Source organism: Euleptes europaea, chromosome 2 (assembly GCF_029931775.1).
Source record: "Euleptes europaea isolate rEulEur1 chromosome 2, rEulEur1.hap1, whole genome shotgun sequence".
Classification (NCBI taxonomy): domain Eukaryota; kingdom Metazoa; phylum Chordata; class Lepidosauria; order Squamata; family Sphaerodactylidae; genus Euleptes; species Euleptes europaea.
This window is the reverse complement of record NC_079313.1, coordinates 136,634,096-136,661,492: the sequence shown is the minus strand read 5'-3', so window position 1 is coordinate 136,661,492 and position 27,397 is coordinate 136,634,096. Positions and strand designations below refer to the sequence as shown.

The window sequence follows — 27,397 nt, the reverse complement described above, 5'->3', positions numbered from 1 at the left end:
TTGCAGGCAATGATGCTGAGACTCTTTCCCCTCCCTTTCCCTGAGCGTCTCTGCTTGCCTGCCAGTGGATACAAGCAAAACATTTGCCTTTGCCTAGCGGGTACAGCCCAAGAGAATGGAACAGCTCACACAGAGTTGCCAGGTCCCTCTTCACCACCAGCGGGAGGTTTTTGGGGTGGAGCCAGAGGAGGACAGGGTTTGGAGAGGGGCTTCCATGCCATAGAGTCCAATTGCCAAAGCGGCCATTTTCTCCAGGGGAACTGGAGTGGAGCCAGAGGAGGACAGGATTTGGAGAGGGACTTCCAGGCCATAGAGTCCAATTGCCAAAGCGGCCATTTTTTCCAGGGGAACTGATTTCTATTGGCTGGAGATCAGTTGTAATAGCAGGCGATCTCCAGCTAGTACCTGGAAGTTGGCAACCCTGTGTTTGTGTGTGTGTTAAGTGCCATCAAGTAGCTTCTGACTCACTATGAATCAATGTCCTCCAAAATGTCCTATCCTTGACAGCCTTGCTCAGATCTTGCAAACTGAGGGCCGTGGCTTCCTTTATTGAGTCAATCCATCTCTTGTTGGGTCTTCCTCTTTTCCTAGCAACCCTAAGCTCACATAAACATAGAACTCATGCTTATAGAAAATTGAAAAGGCTGTTCAAAACCACTGAGACTGAACAATGACTGGAATAAAGTGGAAACTCTAGTCCGGATTATTTAGTTTTGGCAGGAAGATTGGGTAGCTTTTCTGGTGGCACAACACCCCTGCCAGGCCCTTATCTTGCTGCCTCTTTCCCCTGCCCACTGCCCATTTCTATTTTCCAGTGGCCTGACCAGCTTTTGATCTCTTTTCCCCGTCTCCCACCAGTCCTTCCAAGAAACGGGCACCTGGAATGTATCATATCGAACAAACGCCGCATTTATAACTTTCTCCTAAAAATAGAAGAGTTTTGGGAAACTCATCTCCCTGGCGGATTAAGAAAGAGGAAGCGACATCTGTCTTTCATTTGTGTCCTAAACCCAAAGCAGCTTTCCGTCTTCCGCAAGCGTCCACTGGCCTGCGATGAAGCCGGCTGAGTACCCTCGGCCAGATCCTGACCATCCATTAGCTTAACTTCATGGATCAGGCTTCTATGCCAGCGATTTGTCTGTCTCTCTATTTTCAAAATGTGTTGCCGTAGCCCCCAAAGTGGTTCTCAACAAATATGTAATAGAAAAAAAACCAACAAACAGATTTTGTAATTCATGCAATTCTACTGAAAGGATAACCTAGCCTTTCAACTAACATCGATGTATTGCATCTATGGCAATGAATACGGTTGCCAGCTCCGGGTTGCAGTCGTCTTGTTTGGGGGCTTCCTAGAGGCATCTGGTTGGCCACTGTGTGAACAGAGTGCTGGACTTGATGGGCCTGGGTCTGATCCAGCAGTGCTTTGCTTATGTTCTTATCCACAGGGTCAATTGTAGCTTAGCTGCCTCTCAGACCGGTTGCTAGGGTTGCCAACCTCCAGGTACTGACTGGAGATCTCCTGCTATTACAACTGATCTCCAGCTGATAGAGATCAGTTCCCCTGGAGAAAATGGCCGCTTTGGCCATTGGACTCTATGGCATTGAAGTCCCTCCCCTCCCCAAACCGCTGCCTCTTCAGGCTCCGCCCCCAAAAACTCCCGCCAGTGGCGAAGAGGGACCTGGCAACCCTATCGGTTGCCTATCCAGATCAGAGATTGGCAACTTCTGTGGCCTCCAGGTGGGGTGCCAACTGTAGGTTGGAAAATTCCTGGAAATGTAGGGGGTGGAGCCAGGGGAGGAACCTCCAGGTGGGGCCTGGAGATCCCCTGGAATTATGTCTGATCTCCAGATGACAGAGGTCAGTTCCCCTGGAGAAAATGGTCGCTTTGGAGGGTGGACTTTATGGCATTATACCCTACTACCATCCCTCCCCAAGGCCCACCCCCTGGCAATCCTATCAGCAGTGTATAATTTCATACCATCCATCCTCCAAAGGTCTTAGCCTGATGCTCTAACCACTACACCACACAAGCTTAAACAGGGACACACCACCGAACCTCTCCTCATATGAGACGTCAGGGTACAGTCACTCCATAAAGGGAAAAAAACAATGCTGAAAAAACACTCATAACCATGACCATTCAAGCAAAAGCAAAAGAATACCCCCATGCAAACTGCTATTTAAATCTCCCATAGTTCATAAACAACACTTGGTATTGTGAAATCTGGAAACCGCGCAGAGAAGACAAATTGTTCCCTAAAGGACAAATTCCAGAGGGGTTGCTGTGTTAGTGCGCTGCAGCCAAAACAACAGAGAGCCCTGGGGAAGCGCATTTATTGGGGCAGAAGCAGTTGCGAGCCACGGCTCGCTTCATCAGATACATGAAGTTTTAGGTTGCCTAGAAGAAGAAGAGTTGGTTTTTCTAGGCCGACTTTCTCTACCCCTTAAGGGAGAATCAAGCCGGCTTACAATCCCCTTCCTTTCTCCTCCCTACAACAGACACCTTGTGAGGTAGGTAGGGCTGAGAGAGCTGTGACTAGCCCAAGGTCGCCCACCTGGCTTCATGTGTAGGAGTGGGGAAACCAACTCCTGCTCACCAGATTAGCGTCCACTGCTCCAAATCACCACTCTTTTTTTTAAAAATAGTGTTTTTTATTTTTATTATAAAGGAAAAGGGTAGGGGAAATACAGGAAAAGAGAACATACATAAACGTTACATATCTGCATGGCCTTCACAAGTCAGGACATTCACCCAACACAGAAATATGGTTTATAGAGATATCGAAATATTATCTATTCCAGCCTTCTAACATCAGTTATTTTACTACACTGTGTTAAACCTTTACATGTTAGTATAAATGGCAAAAATATATCCGTTTCTAATAGAATAACCTACACAAATCATTTTCTCTACATGGAGATAAAATTTGAAAGAGACAATTTTAAAATATTGTCGAAGGCTTTCACGGTCAGAGTTCATTGGTTCTTGTAGGTTATCCGGGCTGTGTGACCGTGGTCTTGGTATTTTCTTTCCTGATGTTTCGCCAGCAGCTGTGGCAGGCATCTTCAGAGGAATAACACTGAAGGACAGGGTCTTTCAGTGTCAAGTGTGTAGGAAGAGTAATATATAGTCAGAAAGGGGTTGGGTTGAGCTGAATCATTGTCCTGCAAAAAGTATCAAAGGTAATGTGCTAATCATTGTCCTGTAAGTATCAAGATAATGTGCTAGTGAGGGTGTGGTATGTTAAAATGGAACCATTGTATCCTAAAGTTTAAGAATGAATAAGGCTTGGCTTCCTGTCCTGAAAACCTCCAGACTAACAAAGACTACAGTCAACAATAGCCATGCAGATTAGCTTTGGATTGCACACATTATCAGATCACTTCAGGATACAATGGTTCCACATTAACATACCACACCGTCATTAGCACATTAGCTTGGTACTTACAGGACTATGATTAGCACATTACCTTTGATACTTTTTGCAGGACAATGATTCAGCTCAACCCAACCCCTTTCTGACTATATATTACTCTTCCTACACACTTGACACTGAGAGACACTGTCCTTCAGTGTTACTCCTCTGAAGATGCCGGCCACCGCTGCTGGCGAAACGTCAGGAAAGAAAATACCAAGACCACGGTTACACAGCCCAGATAACCTAAAGAGACAATTTTAACCTTCTAGGCTCTGTGCACCGCCACTCATGTGGAGGAGTGGGGAAACCAACTTGGTTCACCAGATTAGAGCTGGACAGAGGACCCCCATGACTTTTTTTGTGCCTTCAAGTCTCAGCTGATTTATGGCAACCCCGTAGGGTTTCCAAGGCAAGTGACGCTGGAAGGCGGTTTGCCACTGTCTGCCTCTGCATCACCTCCCTGGTATTCCTTGAAAGTCTCCCATCCTAATTCTAACCAGGGCCAGCCCTACTTAGCTTCTGAGATCTGAGATCAGGCTAGCCTGGGCCTATCCAGGTCAGGGCACCCCCATGACATGGATGTGATAATTATGCAGGGTACTAATTAAAAAGAGCCCCAGCCAGAAGATTAAAGGATCCGCTTGGAGTGGGGGGCAGAACACTCCTGACTGCTGATGAAATAGCAGAGCAGAATGCAGCCAAATAGGGTTGCCAACCTCCAGGTGGCAGCAGGAGATCTCCTGCTATTACAACTGATTTCCAGCCAATAGAGATCAGTTCACCTGGAGAAAATGGCCGCATTGGCAATTGGACTCTATGGTATTGAAGCCCCTCCCTCCTGAACCCCGCCCTCCTCAGTCTCCGCCCCAAAAACCTCCCATTGATGGCAAAGAGGGATCTGGCAACCCTAAATCCAAATAGTGTATGTATGTGTATAATGAGGGGCCAGTACACATGAAGCTGCCTTATACTGGATCAGATCCATGGTCCGTCATGGCCAGTATAGTCTATTCTCATGGGCAATAACTCTCCAAGGTCTCAGGCAGAGGCCTTTCACATCACCTACTGCCTGGTCCTTTTAACTGGAGATGCCGGTTATTGAACTGGGGACCTTCTGCATTCCACGCAGATGCTCTACCACTGAGCCACAGCCCCTAGAGAGACAGTGTGGTGTAGTGTTAAGTGCAGTGGTTTGGAGTGGTGGACTCTGATCTGGAGAACTGGGTTTGATTCCCCACTCCTCCACGTGAGCGGTGGACACTAATCTGGTGAACCAGGTTGGTTTCCCCACTCCTACACATGAAGCCAACTGGGTGAACTTGGGCTAGTCACACTCTCTCAGCCCCACCTACCTCACAGGGTGTCTGTTGTGGGGAGGGGAAGGGAAGGTGATTGTAAGCCGGTTTGATTCTCCCTTAAGTAGTAGAGAAAGTCGGCATATAAAAATCAACTCTTCTTCTTCTTCTTCTACCCAGTCATCAAGGTCAGTGTTGTTTACTCAGACTGGCAGCAGCTCTCCAGGGTCTCAGGCAGAGGTCTTTCACATCACGTACTTGCCTGGTCCCTTTAACTGGAGATGCCGGGGATTGAACCTGGGACCTTCTGCATGCCACACAGATGCTCTGCCACTGAGCCACAGCCCCTACAGTACTTCCTGTGGTGAGCCAACTAGTCCTGATCCTTGTTGAGTCCAAGTATAGCAACCCTCCATGCGAATTCCAGTTCAGAATCCTCTCGCCGAAGCCTCCCTTTGGAACCCTCCTGCTAAAGTGCTGCCACCTTTAAATCTGCTTTGGGTGTCCCTGGAGCTGGGAGAGGGACACCCAGTTTGGATTTAACCACTGCTGTAGCCTGGCCAGGTTGCCATCGATTTGTCTTCTCGCCATAGGGTTGCCAACCTTCAGGTAGTAGCTGGAGATCTCCTGCTATTACAACTGATCTCCAGCCGATAGAGATCAGTTCACCTGGAGAAAATGACCGCTTTGGCCATTGGATTCTATGGCATTGACGTCCCTCCCCTCCCCAAACCCTGCCCTCCTCAGGCTTCGCCCCAAAACCTCCTGCTGGTGGCAAAAAGGGACCTGGCAACCCTATCTCTCCATCAATTTTTCCCACTGCCATCCGCTATTACAACTGATCTCCAGGTGATAGAGATCAGTTTCACCTGGAGAAAATGGCTGCTTTGTAAGGTTGACTGTATGGCATTATACCCCATCGAAGTCCCTCCCCTCCCCAAACCCCATCTTCTTTTGGCTCCACCCCCAACATCTTCAGGTAGTTTCCAACCTGGAGCTGGCAACCCTAACATAATGCCATAGAGTCCATCTTCCAAAGCTTTTCCCCATGGAGGAACTATCTCTGTTTGGAGCTGTAATTCGGGGAGAGTGGGGGAAACTACATGGAAGTTTTGAAAACCAGAGGGATTTCGAGGACAGACCGAGCCTCCAACATTACTGTTTGCCAACATTTCTCTAGATTAATTTCTCCAAGAGGAGATTTATTTTATTTTTTTCGGGAGGCAGGGATCCAGGTTGCCGACAGCATGCCCTGACCCCAAGTTAATATACGGGTTGAGTTTTTGCTTCATAGCACAATGTTTCCAAGACAACCGAGGTCAGCTTGCCTTGAGACATAATTCTGTTTCTTCGGGATGGCTCCTGGCCAGGTTTGGCATCGCTGAAGAGGCAAGAGGATCCGAGGGGTCCCTCCAGAGACCAGCCCGGCAGTGATTTCACGCAAGAGGGAGTCTCTGTTTGGGGAAACAGGGAGGCGGAGGATTCGGCTTTGTGGAATGAGCAGGAGACAGACTGGAAGGCAGCTTGGGCTGGGGATGACAGAGAGAGGGGGGCCAAATGCCCCCCCCAACCTTTGGCTGTTCTCCTTTCAGCTGGAGAGCTACATCCAGATGAATATGAAGTCAGAGATGGTGCAGATCCAGCAGAACGCGGTGCAGAACCAGACGGCCACCATGCTGGAGATCGGAACTCACCTCTTGAACCAGACGGCTGAGCAGACCAGGAAGCTGACGGACGTGGAGGCTCAGGTGTTGGTCATATTTATTCGATTGCATATTGGAAATTTGTATCTTGTTTTATCTCCTTTTTGTATATATTTGTATCTATTTTGCACTTTTTCACTATTATAAAATTCACTTATTCTTTGCATTAAAAAATTGTTGTAGTGCTGTTTTGGGTTGCTCCAACCTCCAGGTACTAGCTGGAGATCTCCTGCTATTACAACGGATCTCCAGCTGATAGAGACCAGCTCACCTGGAGAAAAGGGCTGCTTTGACAATTGGACTCTATGGCATTGAGGTCCCTCCCCTCCTCTAAACCCCACCCTCCTCAGGCTCTGCCCCCAAAACCTCCCTCTGGTGGCGAAGAGGGACCTGGCAACCCTACTGAGCCCCCAAGCTGAAGGCATCTCTCCCTCTCTGAGGTCTAGAGTGTCTTTGGGGCTACAGATTCTGTGTTAGGAAAAGTAATCACGACTCGCAAATCAATATTTCTCTCTCTCTCTCTCTCTCTCTCTCTCTCACACACACACACACACACACACACACACACACACAGACACTGTATTGCAAAATTTTTGCGATGCCGGACATTTTTGCAATGCCGAGCATTTCTATTATCGCTTTAGCAATATAGTTTAATATTTGGGGGGGGGGATTAAACTGAGGTGTTGGAGGAGTGTGTTACGGATTCCGTGGACTGCCAAAAAACAAATCAGTGGGTTATAGATCAAATCAAGCCTGAACTGACCCTAGAAGCTAAAATGACTAAACTGAGGCTATCGTATTTTGGTCATGTCATGAGAAGACAAGAGTCACTGGAAAAGACAGTCTTGCTAGGAAAAGTTGAGGGCAGCAGGAAAAGAGGAAGACCCAACAAGAGATGGATTGACTCCATAAAGGAAACCACAGCCTTCAGTTTGCAAGATGTCAGCAAGGCTGTCAAAGTTAGGACATTTTGGAGGACTTTCATTCATAGGGTCGCCATGAGTCGGAAGCGACTTGACGGCACTTAACAAGCACACACATTAAACTGTGGTCAAAATGGAATGTGTGTATGTGTGGGGGTTAAAAATCGCATTCGCTGGGTGTGAGAGGGGGGTCGAGGGGGGAGTTAGAGGAGGGCTGGATGGATTAGGTGGAGGAGAGACGAGAAGGGTGGGTGGGAAGGTCAGGATAGTCGTAAGTCCGAAGTAAGAGTTATTCATGATTTTTGGCTCAACTAACTTCGATTTGGTATCAAGGCAAAGGTGAAATTTGCAGTAAAACAGGTTCCTAGAAATGCAGCACAAATGCTCACTGGGTGCAAATTGAGTGCTGAGGGGCCAGGAAATCATGAATAAGTCAAAAGTAGACGCGAAGCAATCCTGCAGGGCTCGCGGGGCTAACAACCAAGCATAAATGACTATACAGTGCAATCCTAAGGAGAGTTACTCCAGTCTAAGCCCAATTTGGCTGGAGTAACTCTGCATAGAATTGTGCTGATAGCTACTCTCTGAACCTCTCTCAGGAGTCCTGGCTCCGGCTTCAGCCCTGACCTCCGGTTTTGCTCTCTGCCAGGTGCTCAACCAGACCTCCCGCATCGAGATCCAACTCCTGGAGAACTCGCTGTCCACAAACAAGCTGGAGACCCAGCTCCTGCTGCAGACCACCGAGATCCAGAAACTGCAGAGCCAAAACAGGTAAGGTCACAACTACCTCCCTTACATCCCCAGTGGCTACTACTCCATGTCCAGAAGATGGCCAAGATGCCCTCCCTCTTGTGATCTGCCTAAGGTCATAGAATCAGCATTGCTGACAGAAGGCCATCTAGCCTCTGCTTGAAAACATCCAGGGAAGGAGAGGAAGCCACTACACCACACTGGGTGGAATTTGGGGGAAGGGAGGGAGCGCAGCAGGGGCGGAGTGCCATAGAGACCACCCTCCAAAGCGGCTGTTTTCTCCAGGGGAACTGATCTTTGTCGCCTGGAGACCAGTCATAATTCTGGGAGTTCTCCAGGCTCAACCTAGAGGTTGGCAACCCTAGATACTCCCTTAAAGGCCATTTATGCACAGGAGGTTTTGCCTTGGATTTGCTGCTCTCTGGAGGCACATTTTCCCCATCCGAGCTCTCAGAACTCTGCATGGGGGCTTATCGTTGAGTTTTGAGAATCTGGATGGGAAAAATGTGTGAGCGGCAAATCCAAGGAAAATTTGTGACTTCCTTTTCTTCTCACTCTGCGAACACCCTCCCCCGGGGGTCGCAAATCTCCTCTTTGTTAAGCCTTTGAGCTGCCAGAAAGCCTGCATAGCTGGGGGGCTCTTTGGTGTTGATTCAGGGTCCAGACATGCAATCCTGACACGTTCTTATCGACCCCTGACTGTTCTGGCCTCACTCCCTTATCTCAGTCTCGGCTCTCCTGGAATGCAGCTCTCAGCCTCCCGTGGAGCGGGGCTTCTTCCATGAGCGGCGAGCTGAGGGTCAGCGGCTGCCCCCCTTTGCAAGAGCCAGCAGAGCTGAGCCCTTGGGGTTCCCAATTCTGGACTGGCAAATTCCTGCTGGAGGAGGGAAAGCCAGCCACACAATGGCTACTGCAGCTTCCCTGCAGTCACACAGAAAAGGGGCGAAAACGCACGGTCGCTTTTTCCTCCTTTAATCCCTGTTTTAGCCAGGACCGAACGCACATTAGGCAAAATGCATGCGTTCGATCCTGGCTGAATCCTGGTTGAAACAGGGATTAAAGTAGGATAAAGCGACCGTGTGTTTTTGCCCAAGATCTTTTGGCCGTGGTGGCAGCTGCTCCCGAAGCAACGTTTTTTTAAAAAATCTGCACAGCCAATCAAATCCCCCGTGGCCAATCAGAACCCTTCCTGGGGAAAAGCCCCATCTGGCCCTGCCCACTTTCTAAAAACCCTTGGTGGGCGCCAGGAAAGGTGTCGGTGGGTTCCATGCTGCCCACGGGCACAATGTTGGGGATTTCAACAGAGATAAATGTAAAGTTCTGCATTTAGGTAGGAAAAATCCAATGCATAATTATAGGATGGGGGAGACTTGTTTCAGCAGTAGTGTGTGCGAAAAGGATCTTGGGGTCTTCGTACCAAACACTGAACATGAGTCAGCAGTGCAATGCGGTAGCTAAAAAGGCAAATGCAATCTTGGGCTGCATCAACAGAAGTAGAGTGTCCAGATAACGCGAAGTGATGGTTAGACCTCACCTAGAATATTGTGTTCAGTTCTGGGCACCGCAATTTAAGAAGGATGTAGACAAGCAGAACGGGTCCAGAGGAGGGCAACCAAGATGGTGAAGGGTCTGGAGACCATGTCCTAGGAGGAAAAGTTGAAGGAGCTGGGTACGTTTAGCCTGAAGAGGAGAAGACTGACCCTCCCTCCTCCCCATCATGGGTTCAGGTGTTCAAAGTACCCACGCACAAATGACCTCCCATGCATAAACACTTCCCTCGGCAGCCTTTTAGAGACTCGAGTCCAGCAGATGGAGGCGAAGCACCTGCTGGAGCTGGAGGGGATCCGGCTGGAGAAGGAGCAGCTCCAGCAGCTGGTGAGCGACCAGAGCGGCACCATCGAGGGCCTGGAGAAGACCCTCCATGCCAGCAACACCAACAGCAGCCTTCTCCAGCTGCAGCAGTTGCAGCTCCTGGAGTCCGTCCAGAATTTGGTCCAGCTGGTCTCCCAGGGCAAAGGTGAGTGGAAGGTTGAGAAGAGGCAGAAGGGTGCCTGGGGGACCCCCCCACATCACTTCCGGACTTCCTCCCTCAAGACTCTTCCTGCCCCAGTGATTTATGGATCATGTCTTCAAGCCGGTGATCTTCAACTCATGGGTTGGGTGCCTCCGATGGGTGGCAGAGCTCCATTGGGGAGGGGTGGTGGCTCAGTGGTTAGAGCCTCTGCTAGGCACGCAGAAGGTCCCAGGTTCAATCCCCGGCATCTTCAGTTAAAAGGACTAGACAAGTAAGGGATGTGAAAGACCCCTGCCTGAGACCCTGGAGAGCCTTGGAAAGGGATCGTGGTTCAGTGGTAGAGCCTCTGCTTGGCATGCAGAAGGTCCCAGGATCAATCCCCAGAATCTCCACTTAAAGGGACTGGGCAAAGAAGTGATGGGAAAGACCTCTGCCTGAGACCCTGGAGAGCCGCTGCCGGTCTGAGCAGACAATGCTGACTTTGATGGACCAAGGGGTCTGATTCAGTATAAGGCAGCTTCTTGTGTTCATGTGTTCACTGACTGAGTCGGGAGCCCATAAAAACAACTGTGGGTTGTTGTTTTTTTGCTGCTTCTGGGAGTGGCCTGCTGCTAGTGGGCATGCACAGACAACAAGGACACCATTAGGGTTGCCAGCTCCGGCGTGTTGGGGAACACCTGGAGATTTGGGAGGGTGGAGCCTAAGGAAGGTTTGGGGAGGAGAAAATGAAGAATTGGTTTTTATATGCTGACTTTCTCTACCACTTAAGGGAGAATCAAACCAGCTTACAATCACCTTCCCTTCCTCTCCTCCCAAAAGACACCCTGTGATGTAGGTGGGGCTGAGAGATCTCTAAGAGAGCTGTGACTAGCCCGAGGTCACCCAGCTGGCTTCGTGTGTAGGAGTGGGGAAACAAATCCACTTCACCAGATTAGCCTCTGCCGCTCATGTGGAGGAGTGGGGGTTCTCCAGATTAGAGTCCGCGGCTCCAAACCACCGCTCTTAACCACTACACCATGCTGGAACCTCCATGGGGTATAATGCCATAGAGTCCACCTTCCAAAGAGGCCATTTTCTCCAGGGGAGCTGATCTCTGTTGCCTGGACATCAGTTGTAATCCCAGGAGATCTCCAGCCACCCCCTGGAGGTTTGCAGCCCTTGACAACACCCTTCCAACCTGTCGGCGTAGGCATCCTGAGGGGAGGAGCTGCAGGACAGCAACTAAGCTTGCCAAGTCCAGGCTGGGAAATTCCTGGGGCTTTGGGGGTAAATTTCCCAGAATTACAACTGATCTCCTGACCGAGATTAGTTCCTCCAGAAATAAAAATGGCTGCTTTGGAGGGTGGACTCTATGGCCAGTGTAGTATAGTGGTTAAGAGTGTCGGAGCTGGGCGACCTGGGTTCAAATCCCCACAAAGTGATTATTACTATTAGTTCAGGACACGGGAGGCCTGAGACAGATAGCAAGCAGCTCTTTGCGATTTGCGTTTTCCCCGGCTAGTTCCACTGAAGAAAGACGACCGGCTCTTCCAAGACTGTGCAGAAATCCAGCAGTCGGGACTCAACCTCAGCGGGATTTTTGCTCTCCGTATCAACAATCTGACAGAGCCCAAGAAGGTCAGTAAAACCAAAAGAGCCTTAAACTTAGCTTGCTCCCCACCCCCTCTCCATGCCCAATTGTATATCTGCGGATAAAAATACTTTTCCTCTCTTGCTCCCAAAGGAAATGTCTGGGAATCCCTTTGGGAGGACAGATATATATATATATATATATATATATATATATATATATATATATATATATATATATATATATATATATATATATATATATATATATATGTGTGTGTGTGTGTGTGTGTGTGTGTGTGTGTGTGTATATGTATATATGTGTATATGTATATATGTATATATATATATAGAGAGAGAGAGAGAGAGAGAGAAAGAAAGAGAGAGAGAGAGAAAGAGAGAGAAAGAGAGAGAAAGAGAGAGAGAGAGAATGAGAATGTCACTGGGGGTGTGGGGGGAGGTAGTTGTGAATTTCCTGCATTGTGCAGGGGGTTGGACTAGATGACCCTCGTGGTCCCTTCCAACTCTATGATTCTATAGATAGAGAAATAGTGACAGAGATAGAGATAGATTTATAGGTATAGATGTAGAAAGGTACATAGAGTGATGTGATTTGCACGTTCTATTCTAATGGCACGAGGGTGCTTTGGCCATGAAATTTAGCGCCATGTGGTAGGGAAAGAAGACCGGGGTTCGCAAAATGTTCATTGGAGCAATAGATGCCAGGGGACGGTCGGAACAAATACGATGTAGCAGCCTTGCGGGAGGTCTGACACTGGAGAGCGCCGGGGTGGGAAACCTCTCCTGTAGGGTTGCCAGCTCCAGGTTCAGAAATTCTGGAGATCTTGGGTGGAGCCAGGAGAGGGTGGAGTTTGCAGAAGGGAGGAACCTCGGCGGGGCATAATGTCACCCTCCAAAGCAGCCATTTTCTCCAGGGGAACTGATCGGTGCCGTCTGGAGATCAGTTGTGATTCTGGGATATCTCCAGGTGCTGCACCTAGAGTAAAGTTGGCAACCTCCAGGTAGTAGCTGAACATCCCTTTCTGCTTCCCTCCTTTCGGCAGGCTTATTGCGACATGGAGACAGACGGCGGAGGGTGGACCGTTATCCAGCATCGCATCAACGGCAGCGTCAGTTTCCAGCGGAACTGGAAGGAGTATAAGCAGGTCTGAGTTAGGGAGACCAATGGGAGGCAACATGGGGTGGGAGTGACACCAGTCCTTTCTAGGAATCGCCAAAACCTCTACGGTTTTACCTTCGAGTTTCAGCCAATTCCTAGAGAGGTGTGACGTCACGTTGTGGGCCGCTGGCAACAAAAGTTTGGGTCCGAGGGTGCTGAAGGGGTTTTGCCATCTGAGGCAGCAGGAGGGTCGCCAACCTCCAGGTACTAATGCAATTTGACACCTCTGTGCACAATAAGTAGTCAAGCACAAATCTGATGCAGAAGGGCTACAAAATGTATCAAACTAAACAAAAACTGTATTAACAGTCATGCAAAAAAACACACAATACAACTATATATACAATAACGGCCGTCTTCACTTGTTGACCTTCCTCCTTCAGATATGACTGTCTGCTGGTTTTCACACTTGTGATATACGAAAAGATAAAGAACAAGCTGTGACTTTTTTAAGAACTGATATTTTATCAGTCACATAGCTGTGTTTGAATGTTATTGTATATATAGTTGTATTGTGTGTGTGTTTTTTTGCTTGTCTGTTAATACAGTTTTTGTTTAGTTTGATACATTTTGTAGCCCTTCTGTGTTAGATTTGTGTTTAACCTCCAGGTACTAGCTGGAGATCTCCTCCTATTACAACTGATCTCCAGCCGATAGAGATCAGGAGGTTGGCGGGAGGTTTTTGTGGCGGAGCCTGAGGAGGGCGGGGTTTGGGAAGGGGAGGGACATCAATGCCATAGAGTCCAATGGCAAGAGTCCAATGGCCAGAGCGGCCATTTCCTCCAGGTGAACTGATCTCTATCGGCTGGAGATCAGTTGTAATAGGAGGAGATCTCCAGCTAGTACCTGGAGGTTCCCAACCCTAGAGCTGGCAACCCTGGTCTCCTGCCATAAATGGGCAAATGGGAACCCGACCAAAAGTGCTTCTGCAACTTTTGTGACACTTTAGCATTTGGGAAGTCCTACTGAGCATGGTTGGCTTGCCATCTGTTTCGTGACATCAGCGTGCTGGTGCAATGCGTGTTTAATCAGGAGTAAATCCCACTAATCCAATGGAATTTACTTCCTAGTAATTGGGTATAGGATCACGCTCTCACTCACCTGAACCATGAGGTTACCGAGTGATTCACTCACTGCTGGTTTTCCACCCCTCACAGGGCTTTGGGGATCCTGCTGGAGAATACTGGCTGGGTAATGAAGCGGTCCATCTCCTAACCAGTCAGGGAGCCTATTCCTTGAGGGTGGAGCTCCTGGATTGGGAAGGGAATCGCGCCTACGCCCAGTACGAGAAGTTCCAACTGGGGAGTGAGCGCCAGCGATACAGGTAGGATGTGGTCTTTGCCCACAACCGTGCTTTGTCCACAGATATACCAACTTTGATTGTTTCTTCTTTATTATTGACTGACATCCTATTGAAATTCAGAAAAAGAAATCCGGTTCAAAGAGCACAACTGCAAATCTAAAGCATGACATTTCAACACTCTGATTCCACGCACAAAGCCCAAAGTATTTATGGCATCATGAAATGCGGATGATAGTCCACCTTTTCTCTGTAATATTTTTCTGTAAATGTCAGAGAATTTAGTTTCAGGTGGCTAGCTGTGTTGATCTGCAGTAGGAAAAGCTAGATTCAAGTCCAATATTATCGTAAAGACCAAAAAGATTTCCAGGGTATAAACCTTCGATATAAGGACTTAGAAATCTCCATACGTATCTGATGAAGGAAGCTTTGAGAGCCAGCGTGGGGTAGTGGTTAAGAGCGGTGGACTCTAATCTGGAGAACCGGGTTTGATTCCCCTCTCCTCTACATGAGCGGCTGACTCTAAACTGGAGAACTGGGTTTGTTTCCCCACTCCTCCACATGAAGCCAGCTGGGTGACCTTGAGCTAGTCACAGTTCTCTCTGAACTCTCTCACACCCACCTACCCCACAAGGTGTCTGTTGTGAGGAGAGGAAGGGAAGGAGATTGCAATCCAGTTCGATTTGGCATATAAAAATACTCTTCTGCTTCTTCTTTTCTGAAAAGCTCATACCCCCAAAATCTCGTTGGTCTGTAAGGTACTGCTGGGCTCAAATCTAGCTCTCTGGGGATAATGCAGCTGTCTCAACTCCTCCTCTTGGCCTGATCCCCTCGGAGCCTTTCCTGTCCTGAGAAACCACCCGTTTAAAGAGGATCCCAAATTGGACCAGAACTCTGATGGATGACTGGTCTTGTCCACTTAGTCGTACAGTTCAGGGGAGATTGAGCAGACAGCCGTTTTGTACGTGCTTCCGGCGCCAAAGCAATGGAGGTCATCGAAATGGCAACGCTGGGCACAGCCAACTTTAAACCAATCCCAGGGGATCTTAAATCAACACAGTCAAAACGGGCTATGAGGACGAGAGCTTTGCTCTGGAGAATGGCCATGTGACACGTCATCAGCTGTCCCTCGATCGGCACCGTCGCGTTCCTTGCAAGGCTTCCCGTCAGAATGCCAAGAGAACTGGCTCTGTCAAACGAGCTGTTTCTTGTGAACACCGGAGGCCTTTTATGCAGGGACGTTTCCCCGGGCTCCCCCCCCCCACTGCTTCAGGGCTTCCTTTCGATTAAGTTCAAATAATATTGTCGAAGGCTTTCACGGTCAGAGTTCATTGGTTCTTGTAGGTTATCCGGGCTGTGTGACCGTGGTCTTGGTATTTTCTTTCCTGACGTTTCGCCAGCAGCTGTGGCCGGCATCTTCAGAGGAGTAACACTGAAGGACAGTGTCTCTCAGTGTCAAGTGTGTAGGAAGAGTAATATATAGTCAGAAAGGGGTTGGGTTGAGCTGAATCATTGTCCTGCAAAAAGTATCAAAGGTAATGTGCGAATCATTGTCCTGTAAGTATCAAGATAATGTGCTAATGAGGGTGTGGTATGTTAATATGGAACCATTGTATCCTGAAGTGATCTGTTAATGTGTGAAATCCAAAGTTAATCTGCATGGCTATTGTTGACTGTAGTCTTTGTTAGTCTGGAGGTTTTCAAGACAGGAAGCCAAGCCTCATTCATTCGTTAACTCTCTTCTTTTCTTCTAAAGTTGTGCTGATGTTTATGAATTTCAATGGCTTCTCTGTGCAATCTGACAAAATAGTTGGTAGAATTGTCCAGTCTTTTAGTGTCTTGGAATAAGACCCTGTGTCCTGTTTGTGTCAGTCCATGTTCAGCCACTGCTGATTTCTCAGGTTGGCCCAGTCTGCAGTATCTTTCATGTTCTTTTATCCTTGTTTGTATGCTGCGTGGACAAGTTTAAATCGGGACAACAAAACGCAGCATGCAAACAAGGATGTTTGTATGCAAGGTTAGTGAGACAGGACCTACCCTTACAGAAGCCATGTTGGATTTGCCCAGCAGACCTTGCCCTTCTATATGCTTGACAATACTATCTTTAATAATGCTTTCCACCAATGTAGCTGGAACAGATGTTAAGCTAACTAGCCTGTAATTTCCTGGGTCCCCCCTGGAACCTTTTTTTATAAATGGGTGTTACATTGGCCATTCTCCAGTCCTCTGGTACAGAGGATGATCGAAGGGACACATTACATATATTTGTTAGAAGTTCAGCAGTTTCCTATTTGAGTTCTTGAAGAACTCTAAGATGAATACCGTCTGGTCCCTGTGACTTGTTAGTTTGCAGTTTGTCTAGACGTTCTAGGACTTCCTGCCTTGTTACCACTATTTGCCTCAGTTCCTCATTTTCCCCTCTCCAAAATCTCTGTTCAGGAGAAGGAATCTGCCCTGTATCTTCAACAGTGAAGACAGATGAGAAGAATTCATTTAGTTTTTCAGCAATCGCTTTATCCTCCCTTAGAGTTCCTTTACTCCCATTGTCATCCAATGGTCCAACCGCTTCCCTAGCTGGTTTCCTACTCCTAATATACTTAAAGAATTTCTTATTGTTTGTTTTGATGTGTTTAGCAATATGCCCCTCAAAATCTTTTTTTGCATCTCTAATTATCTGCTTGCATTTCCTTTGTGCAAGTTTGTGTTTGCTTCTGTTCGCTTCGTTTGGGCAAACCTTCCAGTCTCTGAAGGAAGACTTTTTTTTCTCTAATTGCTTCCTTCACCTTACCTGTTAGCCATGGTGGTGACCTCTTGGGCTTATTACTACCTTTCCTGACCTGCGGTATACAAGCTAGCTGAGCCTCTAGTAATGTGGACTTGAGTAACCCCCAAGCCTTTTCAAGAGATTTAACTTTCCTAACTGTTCCTTTCAACTTCCTCTTTACCAGTTTTCTCATTTTAGAGAAGTTCCCTCTTTTAAAGTCAAAGGTAATTGTGTGAGATTTCTCTGTCACTTTCCCACTTACACATAAATTAAATTTGATGCCATTGTGATCATTATTGCCAACTGGCTCAACTACATCCACATCCCGCACCAAGTCACTGGCAGCACCACAGAGTATTAAATCCAGGATCGCCTCCCCTCTGGTTGGGTCTATGACCGACTGTTCGAGGGCACAGTCATTTAGGATGTCTAAAATTTTTAAGCAAAAGGAGGCTTAGTGCGTTTTCTAGTGGCTTAGGCTGGCTCACCAGATGCTGCTGTTCCTGAAGGAGGTGGATTTCAAAGGCCACAGCCACAAGTGCCTTAGGAACGGCCATGCCAGACTATTGTAACACAGTGTACGTGGGACTGCCCTTGAAGACACTCCAGAAACTTCAGTCCATTCAGAATGTGGCACCCAGAATGTTAACGGGGGCTGCAACTGTGAGCATGTAACTCAGTGGTTCCCAGACTTTTTGGTCCCAGTGCTCCCTACCCTATAGAAAGCATTACTCACAATAGTGGTTTACACAACCCACTGAGGAAGATAATAGCAATACAATTCAAATCAGTCAAAATGAACTGAGCATTTATTCAAAATCCAATTAAAACTTTTTAGTTTGATTTATTCAACAAAAAGCACACAGGGACAAAATACCGTCCCCCTCCAAACTCCAATAGAGGGCCAAACCCACAAAGTTAGACTTATATAACCTAGAAATATTAATATTGGGTGGGCTGGGAAAATAATAACACTTATATAGCTAAAGAGCAGCCTTCCTCATCAACAGGTTCAGTAAGTGAGAACGCAGGAAAATAAATGTCATACTCAGTACTATTATGTTAAGGACTTGCCACCAAAAACTGGACAAATGACAAAGAGACAGAAACACGCGTGCTGACGACAGCTTCTGAAAATGTGGGTCCGCCGGTCCGTTTTCTGTTGCCCCAGAAAGGTCGGACCCCAAACCGATGGGTTGAAATTAAATCAAGAGTTTTTGGCGTTAGGAAGAACTTTCTGACAGAGAGGTTCCTCAGTGGAACAGGCTTCCTCGGGAGGTGGTGGGCTCTCGTTCTTTGGAGGTTTCTAAGCAGAGGCTAGATGGCCATCTGTCAGCAAGGCTGATCCTATGACCTCAGGCAGATCATGAGAGGGAGGGAAGGAAGGGCTGCGTCAGTGCTTGGCTCTCGTGACCCTTTCTTACATGCCCAGGGTAGTGCCAATCCCCACTTTGGGATCAGGAAGTAATTTTCCTCCAGGCCAGATTGGCCAGGGATCCTGGAGGGGTGAATTTTTTTTCCATCTTCTGGGCATGGAGTAGGGGTCAGTGGGGGGGGGGGAGGGGGGGAGGTAGTTGTAAATTTCCTGCATTGTGCATTGTGCAGGGGGTTGGATTAGATTGTACACCAGGGAAGAAATTCCACATGCTCAGCCAGCGTGGTGTAGTGGTTAAAAGTGGTGGTTTGGAGAGGTGGACTCTGATCTGGAGGACCAGGTTTGATTCCTCACTCCTCCACATGAGGCTAATCTGGTGAACCGGGTTGGTTTCCCCACCCCCTTCACACAAAGCCAGCTGGGTGACCTTGGGCACAGTTCTCTTAGAGCTCTCTCAGCCCCACCTACCTCTCAGGGAAGGTGGCTGTAAGCCAGTTTGATTCTGCCTTAAGTGGTAGAGAAAGTTGGCATATAAAAACCAACTCCTTCTTCTTCTTCTCCATAACACGCACATGAAGGTGCCTTGTACTGAATCAGACCACTGGCCCCCACGAGGTCAGTCTTGCCTCCTCAGACTGCCAGTAGCTCTCCAGGGTCTTACGTCTTGTACAGCGTGGTCCTTTTAACTGGAGATGCCGGGGGTTGAACCTGGGACCTTCCGCATGCCAAGCAGATGCTCTACCACTGAGCGACAATGGGGGGGGGGTGTTCCCTCTGGTAGGTTTCTGCCTTGAGGGCTGCCGGTTTCCAGTGGGTAGCCAAATAGAGTTGCCAACCTCCAGGTAGTAGCAGGAGATCTCCTGCTAATTCAACTGATTTCCAGCCAATAGAGATCAGTTCACCTGAAGAAAATGGCAATTGAACTCTATTGCATGGAAGTCCCTCCCCTCCCCAAACCCCGCCCTCTTCAGGCTCTGCCCCAAAAATCTCCCACCGGTGGCGAAGAGGGACCTGGCAACCCTATAGCCAAAGCGCCTCACCAACACTGGCAGCGCCATGAGGCTCCTTGGCCAGCATTTACTGTGCAGGCTTCAAGCTCTACCCGCACATTACCGAGTCCTCGTGTTCATTGGGGAACAAGAGGACTGTATTACACATGCAATTGAAATTTTGTGCCTCTCAGGCGCATACTGGCTTTTTTCTACTGTGGCCACAGCAAGCAGGGAGAAGCGGCTTTAGCCCCCCCCCCCCAACCGGGTGTTTTCATGTCTGCAAACTTCCCTTCGGAGCCACTGTTGGCTCTTGTGGCCACAAGTAGCATGATTTCTTTTTTCAAAACAGAGCCAAAAACAGCTCCACAGGATGATTTGCAAAAACAGTGGGCTTTGGAGGCTGTCGCCATTTCTCCCTGCCTGCTGTGGTCACAAACAGAAAAAAGCTGGTGCGCGTCTGACGCTTGAAACTCCTGCTGCATGTTGGGATGGGAAGAGCTTGTCCTGATCCCTAGCAAACACCAAGGCTTTTGCCATTCGTCGATAGAGGTGTACCCGCTGCCTCTTCTTGCACTAACAGAAGTATCCAGCTTGTCCCGGAGTGAGTCATAGAATCATGGAAGGTACCACAAGGGTCATCTAGTCCATCCCCCTGAACAATGCAGGAAATTCCAAACTATCTCCCCACTCCCACACACCCCAGTAACCCCTACTGCATGCCCAGAAGATGGCAAGATGCCCTCCCTCTCATGCCTAAGGTCACAGAATCAGCATTGCTGACAGATGGCCATCTAACCTCTTCTTTAAAACTTGCAGGGAAGGAGAGCTCACCACCTCCTGAGGAAGCCTGTTCCACTGAGGAACCGCTCTAACTGTTAGAAAATTATTCCTAATGTCTAGACGGAAACTCTTTTGATTTAATTTCAACCCGTTGGTTCTGGTCCGACCTTCTGGGGCAACAGAAAACAACTCGGCACAATCCTCTATGTGACAGCCCTTCAAGTACTTGAAGATGGTTGCCGGGCTAGTGCCTAATTGTGTGGGGCGCTCTAGCGGGACCCGGCCCATTAAGAGTGAGAACCCAGCCATACCCCAGCAGAGTGACCCAAAGATGACATACAACCAGCTTGGAGGAATGGCACAACTTTATTGTTTGCAGCAGCAAGGCATTGGCATGGCATGGGAGCATTATCCTACCATCAGCCTGCCACCATTGCAGGCCGATGAAAATACCCAGCCATGCTGGGCCACTTTTGAGATGGCAGTTCCTGGGACACACGAGGGCGGCAGCCAGCTGTGTGGTCCCCCGCCACTTGGAAGGAGGCCATTTGACAGCACATGGCAAGGCATGCCCCCTGACAGCCCCCGCCGGGTTGTTCGTGGCAGCCTTCCATCTTGGCCTGTCCCCTTCCAGCCTCCCCCAAAATCCCTTATTGGGATCCTCCCTGTTGGGGAAAAAGGCACGCAGGCCAGTTTCCCCCCCAAACTGGATCCGGCCCCCATGCCAAACCGCACAAAGTTGTGACAAAAGAGCAAGAACAAATTAAACAAACCTCAAATAGTATGATACAGCGGTGGGTGGGAGGGACAATTGGAAGCCGACTGAGGGCTGCCCTGAGCGCGGCCTCTTTAAATGCTGGGAAGCCGGACCGAGTGAAAAACTCAGGTCCGGCTGCTCAGAGGCCAGCTCACCCCCCCCCCCGTTGGGAGCCTGAGCCTGATTGGCTCATTCAAACTGGCTCCCTCCGATGACGGGCGGGCAGGCACGCAGCTGCAAAAGCAGCGCATGGTACGACGCCGCTTTCCCCCATCCAGCTGCCTGAGGAGTGGAGGAGCCCGCCCCGGCCAGAAGCCCCGGGCTCCCCCTGTTCAGCGGCTGCCCGCAATCGGAGCAGGGGGGGGCTGTCCGGTTCGCTTGCGCCCGCCACAGCCCAGCCCAGCAACCTTGGGCTCTGCGGGTAAGTCGGAGCCCCGTTTATCATATCACCTCTCAGTCTTCTCCTCTTCAGGCTAAACATACCCAGCTCCTTCAACCTTTCCTCATAAGACTTGGAGGGTTACCGCACTTTGTATTCCCAGCGATGTATTAAGAGTATGAAAATATTATAAAAAACATCGCTTTAAAGGCTTAACATACCAACAATTTACAGCAGAGTATCATCGTGCTCGGTGTGTGTGTTTTGGATGCGTATTCTTCATTTCCGATTGCACCGTGCCTGTGAAGACTGCTCCCAAGACGGTTTATCGTCATATTGCACTGTTGAGAGGAGGAGCTTGGGGGAGCACCGCATCATGTCTACGTAGCTGATGCTTCCCCGCCTCCCCTCCCCTTTCTTTGTTTCACGCATTCACAATATCATTGCTCCGAGGGAGCGCTGTACGCCATTAAGAATTGCCTCATTTGCACAGCAGGGAAACCCTAATCACAACCAATGCAGGCATCCCCCCCCCCCAAATAAACCAAAATGAGCCGTTCCTTGCACAGAGCTGATCACAGAGCTGCCGTCTTTGCGGGCGTTGGTGCAACTATGTTGCATTTTATCGCTGGGATGAGAGGGAGAAAGATAGGAACAGGCGGGGAGAAACTTTGTGCCGGCACTGGAGAGCCCTGACTTTTGTGTGTGTGTGTGTGTGTGCGCGCATGCGGGCGGGCGCTCTCTCTATTCCTCAGTCTCTCTCCCTTCCTCCTCGTGCTGCTTCCCCCTCCCCCCTCTGCCGCTCGCAGCAATTTTGCTGCTTTTCCAGCCCTCGCCCTCCTCTGCACAAGCACTTATGGGGGGGGATTTAGTAGCAGTAAAGATTGGTGGATGCAAACGGGAGGGGAGGGGGAAAATGGTGGGAGGAGAAAGGCTTTTCATTGGGTGTTGCGAAAAGAGGGGAGGAGAACACAATAGCGTTTGTAATTGAACACACCGCTTGGCTTGCCGGTTTTGAAACGACATAACGAAATACATCGTGGTATAGGCGTTTTGGGGAAAAACAGATGTCTGGCGCTTCCAAAGCATTTCCAAGCCGAAACGGGAGGTCTGAGGTGCGATCTAGCCGGGATAACACGTTTTTTTAAATGTAGTATCTACTGAGTGCGTTAGGCCCCTTAAAAGGGTTTTTGGATACCATGGCTAATAAATGGTTGGAAGACGTCTTCAGAGCTAAAGGGGCCAAACAAAGTGCGAACAGTATTTTTTATAACGTTTTCAAACTCTTAAGACATCGGTGGGAATACATAGAAAGTGCGAACAGTATTTTTTATAACATTTTCAAACTCTTAATACATCGCTGGGAATACAAAGTGCGGTAACCCCCTTGGTCTCCAGACCCCTCACCATCTCCATTGCCCTCCTCTGGACATTTCTTCCTCTCTTTGAACACACTAAGCTGCCTTCTACTGACTCAGACCCTTGGTCCATCAAGGCCAGTATTGCCTACTCAGACTGGCAGCAGCTCTCCAGAGTCTCAGGCAGGGGTCTTTCACATTCCCTCCTACCTGGTCCCTTTAACTGGAGAGGCCAGGGATTGAACCTGGGACCTTCTGCATGCCAAGCAGATGCTCTGCCACTGAGCTATGGCCCCTCTTTTTGTTCTTCAGGCTTTCTTTGAGAGGCTACAAGGGCACCGCCGGGAAGCAGAGCGGCTTGGTCTTCCAAGGGACCAACTTCAGCACAAGAGATTCGGATAATGACAACTGCATATGCAAATGTGCCCAGATGCTTTCTGGAGGTGAGTAGGCCCTTGTGTGGGCAACCTCTGCTAAGGAAAGAGGAGCAGGAGGGCTCGGGAGGTGGAGGGAACCGCCTGTATGTTTATCTTCGCAGTCGTAAGGTCTAGAGCAGGGGCCCCCAACGTGATGCCTGTGGGTTCCATGGCTGCTACCAACACCTTTCCTAGCGCCCTTCAAATGTTTTTAAGAAAGTGGATGAGGTCAGGTGGGGTTCCTACCCAGCTGATGGACCACTGGAAATCTGATTGGCTGTGCAGATTAAAATAGCGGTGTTTCAGTGGCAGTTGGCAACCGGTGTTGGCTTTATTCTCTCTCCTCTTTCCCAGTTTATTTCCCCCTGCACTTGGGTTTCTTCTCTGCATGTGTGTGTGGCTCTTCCTTCCACACTGGCCATTTTGTGGTTGCGTCCACCTCCCTGTGTTATAATTCCAAAGGTGCTTACAGGATCCCAAACGTCGGGGACCCTGGTAGAGAAACTTGCCCATTGAAGCAAGTAGATGCAGAGATACTGGGCACGCTGAATTCTGCACCAGGGAAGAAATTCCACATATGGCCAGATGCGTCAGCACGCTGTGCGATATTCCAAATGGAACCATGCTACAAATAAGCTGACCTGCATCTGCTGAAATCCCCCTTTGTAAACCACTCTTTAAAAGCAGGATTATCTGCTTTCCTAATTCTATCAGAGCACGGAATTCACACAACCACACCTGACGGTGGTGTTAAAACTTTCCATGATTTGAAGGATCTTTTTCTTAGCGCGCCGTACAAATGGTCTTACACTTAACCTCTGCTTGTTTTTCATCTATTCCTCTGCACTCAGGTTGGTGGTTTGATGCTTGCGGACTCTCCAATCTGAACGGAGTCTACTATCCGGCGGGACACAACATCCGGAAGCTGAACGGCGTCCGGTGGCATTATTTCCAGGGGCCCGGTTACTCCTTAAAAAGCACCCGGATGATGATTAGGCCTACCAGCGGGCGTGAAGGGGCATAGCTGGACAGCGGCGCGGTGCGATTCCTTGGGGCCGTCTTCGGCTCCTGAGAGGTGCAAGTGAGCCACGGCAGACGCCGCTGAAATGAGGCTCTGAGGAAGGAGATCAGGAATTCACTGCAGATGAAGAGAATGCAAAACTCTTTTGAAAGATAACCTTCAGTTTGCTCTTGGGCTTCCAAGGAAACGCAGGAGGAAGAAACTGCTCCGTATGTTAAAGGAAAAATGTGACAATGGGGTGGGGGGGAATGTGCCATATTATCCAGCTAAGATGGGGAGGGAAGAGGGAGGGCTGGTGGCTAAACCCAGAAAAAATCAGAAGCAAAAGTCCACGTTTGAGGCAAACTGAAGCGATTCTGGAGCGGAGAGATCCTGCTGATCCGGCATGCTCCTGCCCCCTGCTGGCCGTTCTCTGCAACACATGTTCTGACTTTTCATTCTCAATAGTTGCTAATAATCATTCTTGGTATTATATGTTATTTTCCTCCAGGAACTCTTGCACATCAGCACATATGTGCCCCGCGCAGGACAGGGACTGATATTTGGAACATCTGAAAAGCCTCGGCAGCCCTGCTGCGTATAATTCTCGATCCTCCTGACTCAATTTGCAGGGCGTGCTTCTTGCTTTTGTGACGGGCTTTTGAAACACGTCTTTGTTCCCGGCGCCATTCAGTTTCACACTTTCCTGTTCTCCCTCCAATTTCTTTTCCTTACGCTGTCTCAGTTCACCTTTAAAGAAAAGCTAAAATAGCAAATTGCCACTTGTGGGGAAAGAGGCTGATGAACTGCAAAGGGTTCAGAAGGTCAGGGCTTCTCTTTCAATTGGGGTTGCCAACTCCAGCCTGAGAAAATCCTGGAGATTTGGGGGCAGTGCCTGTAGAGGGGGAGATTTGGGGAGGAATTTTACCTAGAATCGGTGGTATACTATAGAGTCCTTCCACCAAAGTAGCCGTTTTCTCCCCGCGAACTGATCTCTGCAGTGTGGAGATCACATGTAATTCCAGTTGTCCAGGCCCCACCTGGACGTTGGCAACCCTACTTTTCATGGCACACCCAGATGTGCTAAGAAGTGTCTGCAGAAATACCAATGGGTAAAGTAACATTTTGATTTGAAATGTGCTTCCCCCCATTCTGGGGTTGGGTGGGGGGAATGTTAGTTGCAACAGTTGATGGGCATCCTTTTCAACAAAAAAACAAAACAGGCACCTGAAAAGCAAGCATCTATTGTGAGCTTCCGGGGATCACCATAAGCTTCTGCTAGAGGCTCATCTTTAAAGTCCCACAGGACTCCTGTCTGCGTTTCTCCCGTGTCACAGATGTCTCCAGAAAATACACCCACTCTTTCCGATTCCACCTTCTCCCATTTGCACTGCCGTCTCCTCCAACTCGCCAGGGTCCTGGGCAGTCTTGCTTCCCACGTCATTCCTGAGACTGGGGGCCGAACAGACTTAGGAGGAGACCAGCCCCCTCTCCTGGCATCTGTGCCACTCGCACCAGGCAAAGTGCCGTGGATGCCGGCATAGCGCCACGTGTGGTGGCATTCCAGGACTGGCGTAGCAGTGCCGACTACGGATGCCGGCTTGGCCTCCCGCCAGTGTCCTGCCGCAGGTGCTCGCACCAGCATCCTGGGGGGCATTCCTGGGGGGCGTTCCAGGGGGCAGGGCTGTGGGTAGGCTGCCTCCTAATGCCCCCTCCGAAACAGCATTGCTGCTCCAGGTCTTTCCTGGCTCAGCCTCGCCGGTTCTTCGTGAAGGTAAATGCCCCATTTTTGAATTTTTACATTTAAAAAAGCCTTTTTTAGCCTTTCGCTGGCTGGGGAACCTCTCTGGAGGTGCCGCAGCAGTGCCTTGGCTATGCCGTCCTTGGCCACTGCAAAGCGCAGGAATGAGCTGCCCATCATGGGTTTGGTGATCTACAGCACAGCTGGCCGCCTGAGGGCCTGTGCGCCCCCCTGGTTCCCAACAGCAGTCTCCTTGCCCGTATCATTGTAGGGATCAGTCCCATTTTGTGAAGGGAGGGGTTCCCGGTAGATGAGATGCTCCTTCCCAGGCCCTTTTGTGGGAGAGAGGGGGCTAGGCTAGATAATGTCATCACTGAGGCACCCATTCCACACGAGCCTGGCTAACTTTGGAAATCCAGCCTCCAAAATGGAAAATGTTGCTGTTATTACAACAGAATGCATGAGGCAGTGCGAAAGCGAGCAACAGGGCAACCCTCTGTGTATCACAAGACAGAAGAAGAAAAGTTGCTTTTCATATGCCAACTTTCTCCACCACTTAAGGAAGAATCAATCACCTTCCCTTCCCCTCCCCACAACAGACACCCTGAGAGGTAGGTGGGGCTGAGAGAGCTGTGATTAGCCCAATGTCACCCAACTGGCTTCCTGTGGAGGAGTGGGGAAACCAACCTGGTTCTCCAGATTAGCCTCCGCCGCTCACGTGGAGGAGCGGAGAATCAAACCCGGTTCTCCAGATCAGAGTCCACCGCTCCAAACCACCGCTCTTAACCACTCCACCACGCCATGCGCATCTGTCCCAGGAGGAAATGGAGGGGGTCAAAGAGACTGACTTTTTGTTATGAGTGCAGCACTTAGAGGTGACAGATGCATAACTGATCCACACCACTATCTTCCTCCAGGCAAAGGTCATGTTTTTTTTTATGTTCTGTGTGGCACCTAGCACACCTTTGGCACTGAATAAATGTTAACCAGTACCTGAGATATGGAAATAGTCTCTCTAGCTGGAGCTCCAGCCTCCTTTTCTTTTGATTCAGATTGTCGCACGCAACGGGAACTCTGCATTTCAGAAACTCCAGGATTGTGTCCATTATGCTGGCGAGCCAGCTGGCTCTCATGCCTCTGGTTTTCAAAAGCCTCCTAATAGCCAAGGCCCAGCAATTCAGTGGTGGAAACTGCTTCTCCAAAGGCTGGATTATCCAGCCAGTTTTCACTGGGATGGACAGCCTCCAGGTGGGGAAGTTCTCCCGGAATTACAACTGATCTCCAGGCCGCAGAAATCAGTTCCCTCGGAGGAAATGGCTGCTTCGCAGGGTGGACTCTGTGGCAAACCAACCTTCGTGAGCCCCCCACCCCCAAAGACTGCCATCCCCAGGTGCTGACCTCAAAACTTCAGGAATTTTCCAGACTGGAGTTGGCAACTGTATAGCTTGCAGTGATGTAGCAACAGGCAACGAATGAACTTTTCTTGTGTGTGTTAAGGTGCCGTCAAGTCACTTCCGAATTACAGCGAACCTATGAATTAATGACCTTCAAAATATCCTATCTTTAACAGCCTTGCTCTTGGCCATCTTGTGGGCATGGAGTAGGGGTCACTGGGGGTGGGGGGAAGGTAGTTTGGAATTCCCTGCATTGTGCAGGGGGTTGGACTAGATGACCCTGG

General features: G+C 49.2%; 1 protein-coding gene across 1 annotated transcript in view; it reads left to right on the top strand.

Moving 5' to 3' along the window:
• The window catches only part of ANGPT4 (angiopoietin 4), a 43,280-nt gene extending 19,278 nt beyond the window's left edge, over nucleotides 1–24,002 (top strand). The window contains exons 2-9 of the mRNA XM_056844191.1: nucleotides 6,308–6,463; nucleotides 7,994–8,115; nucleotides 9,879–10,111; nucleotides 11,610–11,725; nucleotides 12,742–12,843; nucleotides 14,015–14,181; nucleotides 22,875–23,005; nucleotides 23,830–24,002. Coding sequence (XP_056700169.1) covers nucleotides 6,308–6,463; nucleotides 7,994–8,115; nucleotides 9,879–10,111; nucleotides 11,610–11,725; nucleotides 12,742–12,843; nucleotides 14,015–14,181; nucleotides 22,875–23,005; nucleotides 23,830–24,002 — 1,200 coding nt within the window. The remainder of the gene's footprint in view (nucleotides 1–6,307; nucleotides 6,464–7,993; nucleotides 8,116–9,878; nucleotides 10,112–11,609; nucleotides 11,726–12,741; nucleotides 12,844–14,014; nucleotides 14,182–22,874; nucleotides 23,006–23,829) is intronic.
• The last annotated feature ends 3,395 nt before the right edge of the window (nucleotides 24,003–27,397 follow it).